The 13,853-nt window shown below is 37.1% G+C and overlaps 1 protein-coding gene across 1 annotated transcript in view; it reads right to left on the reverse strand.

The window, feature by feature from the left end:
• Positions 1-9,800, reverse strand: part of DNAAF11 (dynein axonemal assembly factor 11) — a gene marked incomplete at both ends in the record, with an annotated part of 34,812 nt that extends 25,012 nt beyond the window's left edge. Inside the window, 5 exons of the mRNA XM_082288678.1 lie at positions 667-866; positions 1,825-1,997; positions 3,866-3,943; positions 6,106-6,273; positions 9,791-9,800. Of these exons, the coding sequence (XP_082144804.1) occupies positions 667-866; positions 1,825-1,997; positions 3,866-3,943; positions 6,106-6,273; positions 9,791-9,800 (629 nt within the window). The remainder of the gene's footprint in view (positions 1-666; positions 867-1,824; positions 1,998-3,865; positions 3,944-6,105; positions 6,274-9,790) is intronic.
• Between the last annotated feature and the right edge of the window lie 4,053 nt (positions 9,801-13,853).

A 13,853-nucleotide genomic window follows, 5' to 3' on the forward strand; every position in this document is an offset into this window, starting at 1 on the left:
ACACCTGAATCATTTTTTCTCCCTAGCTCTAAGCTTCTGTAAATCTCTATCAATAGAGAGAGAAAACTAAATTTATGATACAGGTGTGATCTATGAGGACAAACTTCTGCAGGCAGCTTCATGAGACAGTGTCTATTGGATTAAAAATAAGATGGGTAGCCAGTGCAGTAGAAGATGACCCCAGACAAAAATCCTGCTGCTGTCTAGGTAGTATCAGTGACATGAAGTGGAAGAAGTAGGAAAATCTACACCAAAGGCCTGCAATATTCCATTTCAGTCTTCAGATGTTATAATGCTAAGGCAAAAAGCAATTATAGGTGAACAGCTGCTTTCTCTGGAACCCCTGCTTTACCTTAAAAAACAATTTCCAGCTGTTCCCCTGAAAGAAACAATTCATTACACTGTTTTGGCACCCAGACAACTTAGCTTGGAGTGAGAGAAAAAATTCTATTGAACTGTGTCTGCAGGTCAATAATAAATTATGCATGTAATTAATTATATTTTTCATTAGAGATAACATGCATGAGGAGAAATAACTGCTTGAATCAACAATAAAGATGAACAAAAATGTTAAGTGGAATTATATAAACTCTTTAATGAAAAAAAACAAATATCTGAATAAGAAGATATCATGTTTACTCACAAACTGTTGCTGTTTACTGTTACCTGTCAAATCCAAACTTAGAGTCCATCTGTTTCTTTTTCTTATCCTTTCTTTCTTGCATCCTTCTTTGAGCCTCTTCCTTTTCTCTGACCCTTTTGAGAAGGTAAGCTTGTTCCTGTTCTCTGATTTTCCATTTCACTTCTGGATAGTTTTGAAGTGCTTTAATCCTCTCTGAACGTTCTATTTCTTTACTATCCAAATACTTACCAAAGGGGGAAAAATCAGTATAAATATGTGAGAAATTATAAACATACTCAATCAATAAATCTATTAGATTGTAGCTTAATTTTGATAATTAAGTTTTGTCTATAATTAGAAATGCATCTTTCACACATCCATAGCACTATGGGAGTTACACTTTATTAAAAAGAATTAACAATAACTTGTTACTCAGATCTGAAAACAGTTTTGTTTGTCTAAGATCAGCTTTTAGCATTTTCCAGGAATTTTAATTGGTCTTATTAGATTATACAGTAGAGAGAGTCCCTTCAGCCATTTCTGGTATTTGTCTGACTGATTCAGCCCAAAATTATTTCTTTTGATGTGTTAGTTTACTGCCAACTGAGAGAGTTGAATCTACTAAGTTAAGCAGTGCCTGTGCTTCTCTGAGGGAAATTGTGAGAGCATATTTCAGGCCTGGGACTGTTTCATTGACAGGAAATCATTACATCAGTTCAGTCATAGCACAAAACCACAATCTCAAAGTATCTATTTACAGCCAATGCAATGTAGTGCAATTTTACACCCACTTGTATCTTTCTACTGTCTTACACTGCAGGTTTGGTATATACTGTTGGAATGGTACCAACAACACACTAACCTTCTGCAATCATGCTAATAATTTAAAAATACATTGTATATATAAAAACAAATGAGAAAAAAGCACCAGAACTGTACAAAGTATTTATTTGAAAAAAAAATTAAAACAATTTTGTTTAAGGATCGCCAATAAAGATGACAGAAATGTTAATGAATAATTGTGGTTCCATCAAAATAGAACCAATTATTACAATATTGTAATAATTTATTCTTTGGAATAGAATTTAATTTCCTGTGGACATTACAAAAATGTACAGGTGTTTATTTTGTTTAGGGTAAGTACGTTCAGTTGACAGTACTAATTTTTTATTTGGATTTAAATTTAAGTTTTAAAATCTTACTTTTAATTGATGAAGAGTTGCCACTACAAATTGTCTATAACCTTCAAATTCAGTACATGGGTTACCCACTAGAAACAGTTCCTTCAGATGTATATTGCATTTTAGAGATGCAATACTGGAGAGTTCACCAATGAAATTGGCTGTCAGGTCAAGTTTCTTCAACTCTTCACAGCCTGTTTGAAAGAAGCCTGAATTCAATTTCTCCATAACAGAAATGTACACATGATATACATATACACACACGTACACACTTGGATATAACTGTCTCCATTTGTGTTCTGTAAACTGGTTTCATTCTATCAGAATATATCTTTTCCAAGACTCTTTCTGAGTGAAAGAGTGACTCACAGCTAAAGTTGATGAGCTCACAATATTTACAGGAATAAAACAACCTCAATAAAATACACAATACCAAAACATTACTGGTTTTACCAATATCAAAACTTTGTGGACATTTATAGATGAGCTTTTAAATGTTTCATTTTCAGATAAGCTGGATTTCGTTTTTAACATTCTGATTGCCTTGATACCCCTTCTCAGCTAAGTCTCAATTACACGGCTAAAATCCAATCCAATTGCTTAAGGACAGTAAGATCAATTATGAATTTCATTTCTGTGTATGGTAGTATTATTCAATAATAATAAATATATTATTCTAATAAATAAAAAATCTCTGGTAATATTACTCAAGTACAAAGATAAGATCTCCCAAAAATTCACTCCAAGTTAGGTTTTCCACTGTGTAGACTCAGCTATTGTTGTAAATACTTTATCACTGGTTAAATTGCAAATACTGGTGAGAAAGTGTTTGTACTAAAACAATTCATTACAAACAGAAACTCTAAATTAGGTGACAAAATGCTCTGGAAATTCTGATTTTTTAATTTATCAGCCTCTCCTTTTATCATAATGTGTCCATGAATCATAACCTTGACTCTAAGAGCAAAAAGTTTAGCAGAGAGTAAACTCAGCTTTGATTCACATCACCGTAATCATTTTCTTTTCCTGGTCTGTTTGCTAAGTTTTATGCACATTGAGCTGTAAGAAAGTAAACAACACAGAACACTTTATTAGGGGATTTAAATAACCCAAATTTGGCAAAGGCCAATCCCAAGGGTTTTAACTCCTGAGCAAATGACAAATCACAGTAATAAATAACGGAGCCTGATAGATGAATTTAAAATTTAGTGGCATGAAAACAAATGCAACTTTCTCAACAAATTCCCAAATACATACTACAACTACCTATTTCTTCAACTTTTTCAAATCTGTGTTTAGACTATTTGCTTGTTTCTTATTTAAGCCATCCTCTTGAACCAGCCTGCAGACTTAAAAACACAAACTAAACCAACCAACCACCCAAATAACCAAACAAAAGAAAAACAAACCAAAACACACACACACAAATAACCAACCAACCAACCAACCAGTTTGTTTGTTTGTTTGTTTGTTTTAACAGTTCCTTTGTCAAGGTGGCTATGTTAAAGATTCAGCAACTGGCCTAATCTGGATCAAGAAACAGAAAATAATTAAGTCACAAATTATTCAAGTAATATGGAATGTGTTTATGGGTCGCTCCAAGTCTTAGGTTTTAATCTTGGAAAATGCCAGATTTTGCACATGAAATCTGCAAAAGTGACAGTATAAATAGGATCAAACACAGATAAAATAGACAAGATTTCAAGCAATGAAAGAAAAGCATCCTCTGAAAACCTCTTCAAAAAAAAAAAAAACCAGACCCTCAATGCAACCTGTGCTCAGCACAGAACCTTCTTGTGTGTGACACTTGATTCCTGAACTGAAGATGACTTGAAACGTGATCCAGAGACATTTAGGAAAGTTCAATGAGAAAAATTAAGCAGTAGGAAGCACTTGCTACAAAGAAGCATTTATTGAAACCCGGTACCCAAGGATCCTCTAAGTATCCACAAAATACCCCTACAGGTGGACACAATTAATGGCTTCCACCCTCTTTTACACCAAGTCACAACTTAAGCATTCAAATATGAAAAGACAAAATGGCTTTTTTTCAAAACCTGACCTTCCAGATTTTCAATTCTTTCAATGTTGTTCAAAGCCACATTTAAATATTCCAGCTTCTTTAGTTTGCCCACATTTTCTGTAACAAAACATAGATGGATTGTTTCAGTTTTTAGCACAGGAAAGGGCATTATGGTTTCACTTGCTTACTTTACTTCAAAGCAACAATGAAGCAGAAAAAATAAGACATACAAATCAGAATATGTACCACATTACTGGACATTAGTATTTTAATATTATCAAAAAGACAACAGTTTTCTGAAAACACAAAACTAAAAAGCAAAAAGAAATAAGGAAAGTTTTAAACACATTTTTATCACAAATCCATAAAACACATATCTAATTCAAGAGGAATGGCTAAAAAAGCATAGTGAGACATTCCATCTTTGGAAACTTAAGATATCTACAGATTCAGTGACATGAATCGTACCACAGTTTTTTAAGAACTTGGAGAGGTATTTTCTACATACTTCACAAACAAATGATGACATTAATTTCTCAGCAAGAACTTGTGCAGCTTAGTTTGGATGTTTGTTTTTGTTACAATATTTCTGTAACAGCAGTGCCTGTGCACATGATGATGTGAGAGAGCTGAGTGTAAGCCAGTGGAATCATTCATACACACAGTGGATGCCGGACAACCCCCCCCTGCCTGCTCACGAGGCAAGTCTGATCTTGAGAGCTGCAGAAATGTTTTCTTTAAGAAGAGGAAAGACACAGCCCAACAGAGCCAATATAAACCTGTATAATTTCTCTATGATATTCAGAAGCATGCTTGGAACTGCTGTGCCCTCAGCAAGGACATGCTGGTATCCACCGGGAGCAGTAACTTCTCAACCTCAATACTTTGTAATACAGCCCCTGTTGACAATGCCTTTGGTCACCACTATAGTGTGGGGAGGGGTTGGTGGTGCTTCTTTTGTTTTTGGTGGGGGTTTGGGGTGGTTTTTTTGTTTTGTTGGGGTTTTTTTTTTGGTTTTGGTTTTGTTTTGTTGTGTAGTTTTGTTTTGGGGTTGGTTTTGTTGTTTTGGTTTTTTTTTTTTTTTCATTTGTTACTAAGGTATTACCTTGGAAAGCTGTTACATTATACAGGAATATATGAATCACCAATTTGCACACTTTTTCAACTCCTACAGTTAGATTATGTTAAGATAAAAATTGCTTGTCTCAAAATGAAATTGCTGGAAAAAAAATTGTGTCCAAAAAGCAACAGTCTGAATACAGTATCCTGTACTAACTTGAAGGAGGCCCGAGTGTTGACAGAAAAACCACAAGATGAAATCTTGTGCCTTATTAAGGACACATTAATAGAGAGAAAACCAACTTATTTTAGTCCCTCCTTTGATGGGGCAAAGAAACATAAAGCAGTTTAAAAAACTTAATTCTCTCTGGGAGAAGATTCCTTCACTTTAAGAAATGCCTGTGTTATCAGTAGAGATAGAGTTTCCTAATAAGTCCCTTGAGAGACCTTAAAGGATTTGCCTACAAGTTCTGAGCACAGACTTTCCTCCTAAAACCTTGGTATTTTTTTCTTCCTCTTAAGAAATTTCAAAGAGATATACTAATATAATTTCTGAACACTTCCAACTTTTTGTTGTTCATCTACACAATATAAGCTTTTCCAGCCCAAGGATTGATGTCACATCTTTCAATATGGAACATAGGGACCTATCCCACAAAACCAGATCATATGAAATTATATCTTCTCCTGTGGTGCAGGAAGACCATTGAGGCTTTGTTGTAGAAAGTTCGGTTCATGCACAAAAGCAAGTATTTTATCTGAATAAAACTTATTTCAATGTTAACAAAACCAATATGATTTGCATAAAAATGGAATTTAAAAATGCGCCTGGAAGAGCTAATCCTATGATATCAGACACCATGGTATATGGTAAACTCTTTGTCCCTCTGCCACAAGATGGGATATTTAAACTATATCTGAGTTTAGAAATTTTAATCAATAAAAGGTGTTTCACACTCATTTTCTAGTGACTTGTATCTCAGTAGTATATTTTGCATTCACACTCATTTTCTAGTGACTTGTATCTCAGTAGTATATTTTGCATTCAAAACTTCTCTTGCAAATTTCTGAACTTCTTAGAAATTTAATAAAGAAACCAGGAAAGGAACTCTTGTTAGGATCACATTCCCTTAAGTATAACAGAATACTTTTTGTTTTTCTGATTTCAAAATTACACATGTGAATCCATTTTAAAAGAAACATCTTGAGAAAAGACTCACCAATTTTTGGAATCAGGTTATTCTGAAGATAGAGAATTTTTAAATCTCGACACCATTTGTCAAGGTGCTCTAATTTTTCTATTTCCTGTTGATGTAAAGAGATTTCTTCCAGCGAAAAAATTTCACAGTTGTTATGTTCTGCACGTCTTCTAATAAGATCTTCAGTGACTGAAAGAAACATTAGATGTCATATCTCCCTTTAATAATTTTCTGCCATCTGAATTATGAGCAAATTATAAAATCATTAAAATATTTTGTTCCACCATACCAAATAGCCCGGTAGGAATGACAACAAAAATAAAATCTGCAAGAAAAGATATCAAGTACCAAGTAGCTTCAACCCACCCTGCCACAGTAAACATCTTTTGTGAAACACAATCACGTCACCTGTAACATTTGGAAAGATCCATATGAAAACTGCTGAGTCTTGAATGTGATACAACCCTTGCAGAAATTAATCCAGCAGCCACTATTTTCAGCATAGCTTGGGTTGCAGATTGATTCATGTAGACAAGAAGTGGAGTGCTTTATGCTGTTTTATTTCCAGATGCCAGATGTTCACATCACAGATAGCAATGGGGGTGGGGGGGAAGCAAACTACAGTATGTCATCATGTTCTTCCACCAGCACAGTGTGCACAGTAATAAGCAGGATAAATGCTGAAAGTGGGCAGATATTTTTACGCCATAACTAATTCATGCTTATAAACGTTTATGTTAGAATGAAATGTATACCCAGTATTTCTTAGGCACTACCAGTTCATCAGAGCCAGCAAAGGAGTTTCGGTGGCTGAAAAACACCAGAGACCTGGGTTCAGAGTTATCATGTTGTAATATTTAGTGCCAGGCAATCTTTCAAACAGTGAAAAGGCTCTGTGTAAGGAAGGTAAAGAAATTCTATAAGAACCAGTGCTCACTCCTGAGCTAGATGCTAGAATTTTCATTTCCAGCACACTGAACCAAAAAGTGCCAGCATTTTCCTCTCCTAAACTACAGTGAAGTACCGAGGGAAAAAATAGGGTTTTATCAAATTAACATAGGTATTTTCATGATTTTTAATGCTGAAAAAAGACAAGCAAGCCTTTCAAAGAGATTATGAGGGAAAATAAGTAAAAAGAAAAATCATAAAAAGATCTATGAAAACAAACTGTTCCTACCGTGCATTAATTAAAAGTACTCTTTCACTTCTTTGTCTCAGGGAGGTTTTGTGAAATCATGCAGTTTTATCAGTGGTCCTGGAATGGCTGCAGACATTCACACAGACCAAACTATGCATCAGTACAGCCCAAACTCACACGTGTCTGTGCAGCTCCTCTGTCTGCAGTCTTTGGGAAAAGGGTGAAACTGGATTTGTTTGTATTATATTAATTATAGATGCCAAGGCTTAAAGTTCCCTTCTGCTCAACAGAGTTTCACCTGACAGAATTAATTTACAGAATTAAATGTGGAGATACAGATATTGATCAAAGGGGGGAACCTGTCAGCACACAAATCATATTGGGAAAGGTGTCTTTGTCTCTCTTAACCACGTTGAGCAGGTTTGTTGCATCTGAACAGTCATCTTACCTCCAACTTGAACTTGATTAAAGTAACAGAGAACAGAGGGGAAAAAAGTCAATAATCATGACTAAATACTTTAGTCTTCACAGTAAATATGAAAAAAACATTGACATTTCTAGTGAGTTACTTGGCAAATCTGCTGGGAATAAAATGGGAAAAAAAAAAAAAGTCTGCTTACTACTGTGTTTGGTGGCAGATTTTTCAGTGCCACTATTTCCAGGTAACTTTGAGCAGGAAAACAATACTCCTCAATTTGCATACATACACACTGGTGGCAATGTTATGCTCTATACCCTTTTTACAAAAAGTAGTCATACAAACTATTCCTGACAGCTTAATTACAGCCCAGTTTCCATTTGCTGATGAAAATTGAAATTATTGTTGCAGCATTTTTGCAAAAATGTCCATTTTTATTAACAAATGATTTGCAAAGCAGAGACAATCCTTCACAATAGAAGCTACAGTGAAGCTTTAGAAACCTAATTTGGGATCCTATTGTAGGGAACTGACTGAATATTTGACATTTTGTATAAGATCTAGTTCATTTAAGAGGAATGAGGGAAACAAGCTTGCAAGAGATAACAAATATTATATAAAATTTTAAATAACAGCATTTCCAGGACATTGAAAAGACACTGCAGTCACTGAGAAGTTCATTAACCAGATTTTCTGGTGTTGTGTGCAGCAACAGGAGACTGGACCTGAGAGATCACAGCTACTCCCAGGTTCCAATGAACACAGGAGGATATAAGGGACGGCATCAATCAAGTGGAGAGAACAACTCTTGAAGTTCTAATGCCTGGGCTTCCAAAAATTACGTTTTACTCAGATAAAGAAGCAGAAATTAAGGATAACGTTAAAGAAATTGAAAGAATAAGCAGGTGGACAGCTGCAGGTGTATCACAAAACAGTGGGGGAAGCTGCATTTCAGATAAGTGAAGTATGCAACCATTACTTTAAGACTCAAACTCATGCTGCGCTGCTCAGGAGATAAAGTCATTCTCCTTCAGGCAGTGCCTGCTCAAAGAGGGCATCTGCCCTCTCATGCAGGGAGAAGGAGTTCCTGTCCAAAGCACTGTTGCAGCCCAGCACGGACTGGCAGCCCAGTGATAATATGCAATCAAAACAGATTACAAGAAAAATCACAGAGGAAGGGAACTCCTTTTCATGACTAATAGGTGTGAGCACTCAGTCGTCTGGGTCATATTGCCGTACCTGTAAAAGGTGATAGATTCATAAGTAATAGCATGGAGTATTTTACCTCATTTGGGGTTTTTTCACATCTGGCAGACTTGAGCTCAGACACAAACCATCCCATCCAGCATCTCCCCTTGCAGGGGCTGCCCCACACAGGAAGGGGTCCCTACCTGGGCCACCCCAGTCCCCATGGCTGGACACCTCAGGGACTGTTTTGAGAGGCAAGGAACCCCTGTACTGTACATGGTGATTTAAAATGGGGGTTTATTGCCAGGGAGGAGGGAAATCTGACAATCAGCCAAGGGAGGGAGGAGGGCAGGGGGCTGCCAGGGGAGTGTGGGGATGGTGGGGAAGGGAGGCAACTCTGGTGAGAGGGAACGTAAAATCAGAGAACTTTAATTTAATTAATTAAATTAATTCATTTAATGACCCTTAAGATCATCGAGTACAACCCAGCACTGCCAAATTCACCATGAAACCATGTCCCTAAATGTCACATCTACATGAGTTTTAAATAACTCCAGGGGTGGTGACTCCACCACTTCCCTGCTCAGCCTGTTCCAGTGCTTGACAACCCCTTCCATGAACATATTTTTCCCAAAATCTAATCCAAACCTCCCTTGGCAAAACTTGAGGCCATCTCCCCTTGTCCTTTCACCTGTTACAAGGGAGAAGAGGGCGATCGCCTCCTTTCAGGGAGTTGTAGAGAGCGGTAAGGTCTCCCCTGAGCCTCCGAGCTGAACACCCCCAGCTCCCTCAGCCGCTCCTCATCAGACTTGTGTTCCAGCCCCTTCCCCAGCTTTGTTGCCCTTCTGCGGACACGAAAGCGGCGTGCAGGGCACGGAGCACGTCCGGGAGAAGAGGGCAGGGGCCGGGCAGAGGAGGGGAGGGCAGGGGAGGGGAGGAAAGCGGGGCTCTCTGACACTCACTCCGCACCATGGCCGCCCCTCAGGCGCCGCCGCCATTCCCGGACGCCGCCGCGCTGCCACAGCAACGGCCCCGGGCGGGCGGCGCTGAGGGCGGCGCCGGGGCCTTCCTTTAACCCCGAGCGGGAGCCGCGCCGGCCCGGCAGCTCCCGGCCCCTGTGCCTTACCTCGGCGGGCAGAGATGAAATGCCTTTTCCTCAGGCATAAATCTCACGTCTTGTCCTTTGCATGACACTTCTGGCCTCCTCCTGCATATCCGTAACTAGTTTGCCTCACACGTTTTGGGCTGAAAGCATGTTTTCCGTTTGTGAAAGCAGCCTGTTCCCTGTGATTCATATATGGGCTTGTACAATTTTAGAATAATAGAACAGTCTAGGTTGGAAAAGACCTTTAAGATCATCAAGTCCACCCGTCAACCCAGCTAAACCATGTCCCCCAGTGTCAGCTCTACACCTCCTTCAAATTTTCCTAGGGATAATGACTCCACTACAGCCCTGGGCAGCCTGTTCCAATTCCGGATCACAATTGTCATCAGACCAAAGTGGTAACATCAGGAAAGTCAGTCTGTATTTCCTGCCTGTCTTCATTAACCTAAAGGTCTAATCAAACCTAAAGGTCATCTTCTGCTAACAGGAAATTCACCTATAAATTTAAATAAGGCAGTAGGATTTTTTAAAATTATCAAATTCGTTTATGTAGCAATTTACCTCTGATGTAAATGCAACACCCCACAGTCACACCGCAGCTTTCTACCTGTATTGCAGATTAGAGCATAGGAGTATGAAGGTGTCATTGAGTTGAAGCTCCTGAGGTTTGTGGAGATAATGAGACACAAAGAAGCAGAAGTAGTTTATGCACTTCAGTTTAACTCCATCGTATTTGTCCTGGCTTATCTGACTATCCAGTAACAACTGGTTAGTAACAACTAACCAGTAACAACTTCACTCGGAGGACAGGGAGTTTTACACAGTTGGTTGGACATCACCACTGTGGCCCAAGGCCCCTGCACAGAATCACAGACATTAAAGAAGGGCCACTGGTTCTGCTACCTACACATTTCCATCAAATTGCAAGCCTCTTCAAATAATGACTTTTTTGCTAGTAACATTAATTTTTTACTTGGGAGCAGAATCAAGGTATTCTATTTCAAACACGAAAAAAATCTTGGTTTTGCTGTGTACAGTATTTTGAACCCTGTGTTTACATTGTATTACATTGAAATGCCTATGTTATTTTGTTAAGCTAAAAACAGGGGAGGAGGGTGTTCATCCCTTTTTCAGATTCTAGATGATAGTTCTGAAGAAAGAAATATAAAATCTGCAATTAATTAAATTGCCAAATACCAGGGTGTGGTGGGTTGATTTTGGCAGGATGCCAGGCACCCACCAGCTTTTGTTCTCACTTCCCAGCCTCAACAGAAGAGGGGGAGAAAATATGAAAAGAAGCTCATGGATTGAGACAAGGACAGGGACATCAAAAACAATTACCATCGTGAGCAAAACAGATTCAACTTGAATAATTCAATTGACAAACCTCGTTAAACTGCAGGACTACTTGTTCAAGCAGGTAACTTCTCACTTGTGATGAGCACAAAAGAAGAATTCTCTGTACACCAGTGACTGAAAAGCTCTCAGAGTGTGTTTGTTTTTCTCTTGTGAAGAACAGTTTTATTTATGACTCAGGTTTAAATTATTCAGGAAGAGAGTAAGCAGCATTTTAGAGCATGTGTTTGCAATACACTGGTCCTAACCTGATGGTCTGGCACACACAGGGCAAAGCTAGGTGCTGAAGTATGTTATTTGCTGTGTTCTTTATTTTCACACAGGTTTTTTTTTTTTTTTCATTCAAATTATGTACTAAGAGCTTTCAGCAGCACAAGCCTGAAATCCTAGCACGAAGCAATGTACATGCCAGAGATAATGTAAACAATCACATTACAAATGGGAGAATGGAAATGTGAAGGAAGAAAAAAGTCCCATCTGATGTGCCTTCCCTGAAGAAATTCACCTCAGCACTTTAATACATTACAACTTTATTAATTAAATGTGTAAAACAATGTAATATATATTTCTATGTCATGACAAAAATAAGCTTTATAGCATTATTATTATGGTCCATCAGACGTATTTTGAACATGTCTTGACTTAGTCCATATTTACACTCATGTAAGGTGCTCCAACCCCAGCAAATTGATATCCATGGACAAAGCTGTTGAAATGCTGCAGCTCAGAGTCTCAGGTGGTATAAACCAGCTGATTGATACCCACTCAGAATTTGAACCTATGTATTTCTATTTATTTCCTATTTATTTACTATTTTTTCAAATATTTTTTATTTTATTTTGTTTCTCTGTGGTGCTAAGTAACAGTCACAGGTACAAAACAAGGCTTTATGTTTGCACTAAAGTACCAATAAACCCTCCCCAAAAGAGCACACAATCTGCAGGGCAGGACATGAACTCACAAATAATAAATTCACTGAAATATATGCAATTCCAAATAATAATAATCTTCGTTACTGAAAACGCCCTCAAATACAAGAAATGAGAACAGGAACAACTTTACTGATATGGAAATGCCAGAAATAGGAGGGAAAGAAAGCAGCATGAGAAGCCATAAAAAAAGAAACAATATAAATGAAGTAACAGTTTTGCTCGTGTATATAGAAATATGCAAAGAGGTTTACAAAATCCAATTCATAAAAATGTACATCAAAAAGCAGATTTTGCAGAACTGGACTAAGTGGTCATAACCTGTATTCTGTACCATGTTTATTCCATATAACTTAAATAAAATATGATAATCTTTGTATAGTTTGGCCTCTATGAGTAATGCTTTCAGGATAACTATAAATCAGCCTTGCTCACAGACCAGGAACATTATAAATTAAGGGATGGCATCAATATTATTATCTTCCACATGACCATTCCTGCTATAAAGCGCTATGTGATATATATTCAGGAATGACCCTGAAATTCAGCTGAACACAGCTGAAGGAAGAGAGTATAAAACAAGGTGTAGTGATAAAAATAATATATTAAAAAAGTAATAAATGGTATGAGAAGATACACAGGGAGTTATAAATCTATATCTCAAAATTTCTATTTGATTCTTTTTCTCTAAATAAGGTGCTATATTAAAGTGGAGTAAGCATTTAATCACTGCAGACAAAAAATATAAAATTCTAGTTGTTTTCTCTGTTTGTAGATGTGTCAGTTAATCACTAATCAGTAAGTGGGTTTACTCTAAGAGAATTACATCCCAGAATTATCCTGGGCTTGATACTGTAGTTAACAGAAGTTGCAAATACTCATTACCTCTGAAAGTGTGGATTTAAACATTTAGGTTGGAAATTTTTTTTCAGTTTTTCATCAGACAAATCCTGGCTTCAATTTTTTTATCGAACAGGAAGAAATATATGATTGCGCCTCTTTTCAGAGAAAAAAGATGAGGCTTGTTTTTATGTCCATTAGAATATATGGAAGGGAACTGCCAACCAGTCTGGTAACCAAATAGAATTTTGTTAATTCAACATTGATGAATATCAGGGAGGGCAGATCTTAACAGATCCTGAGCATTCTGGTTTTAGCCCTTGAACTCCAGTTGGGAAATGACCCCAGGAGGTCCCTCTCTCCAGATCAGAACAATTCTTACAGTTTGTATTTATTAATAGACAGATTATAGGATTTATTTTAGACCTTTTTTTTTTTTTTCAATCTCAATCAGATTTTTCTTCACTAGTTTACAGTGAACTAATGAGTTTACAGTGAACTCTTTCTTTCTAGTTTTCAGCATAATTGCTTTGATGACTGCAGGGTAATTTCAGTCTTAGACTTTTCTCTCAGAATGCAATTTAACTTTCCAGATTATTATTCCAGGACATTATTTAAAGACTGAAGAACTTTATAATCCTTTAGTTTTAAAAGCAATTTTAGTAATGGACCTTTTATGATAGGCATAAAATAAGTAACAAAATATTTACATGTTTTACGTAGTGAAATTTACTCTCAGTTGTCTCTGTACTCTAAATAAAGAAGAGTAATTATTTAACACTTACAAAATTATTC

The sequence above is a fragment of the Coloeus monedula genome, assembly GCF_965178545.1.
Source record: "Coloeus monedula genome assembly, chromosome: 1".
Classification (NCBI taxonomy): domain Eukaryota; kingdom Metazoa; phylum Chordata; class Aves; order Passeriformes; family Corvidae; genus Coloeus; species Coloeus monedula.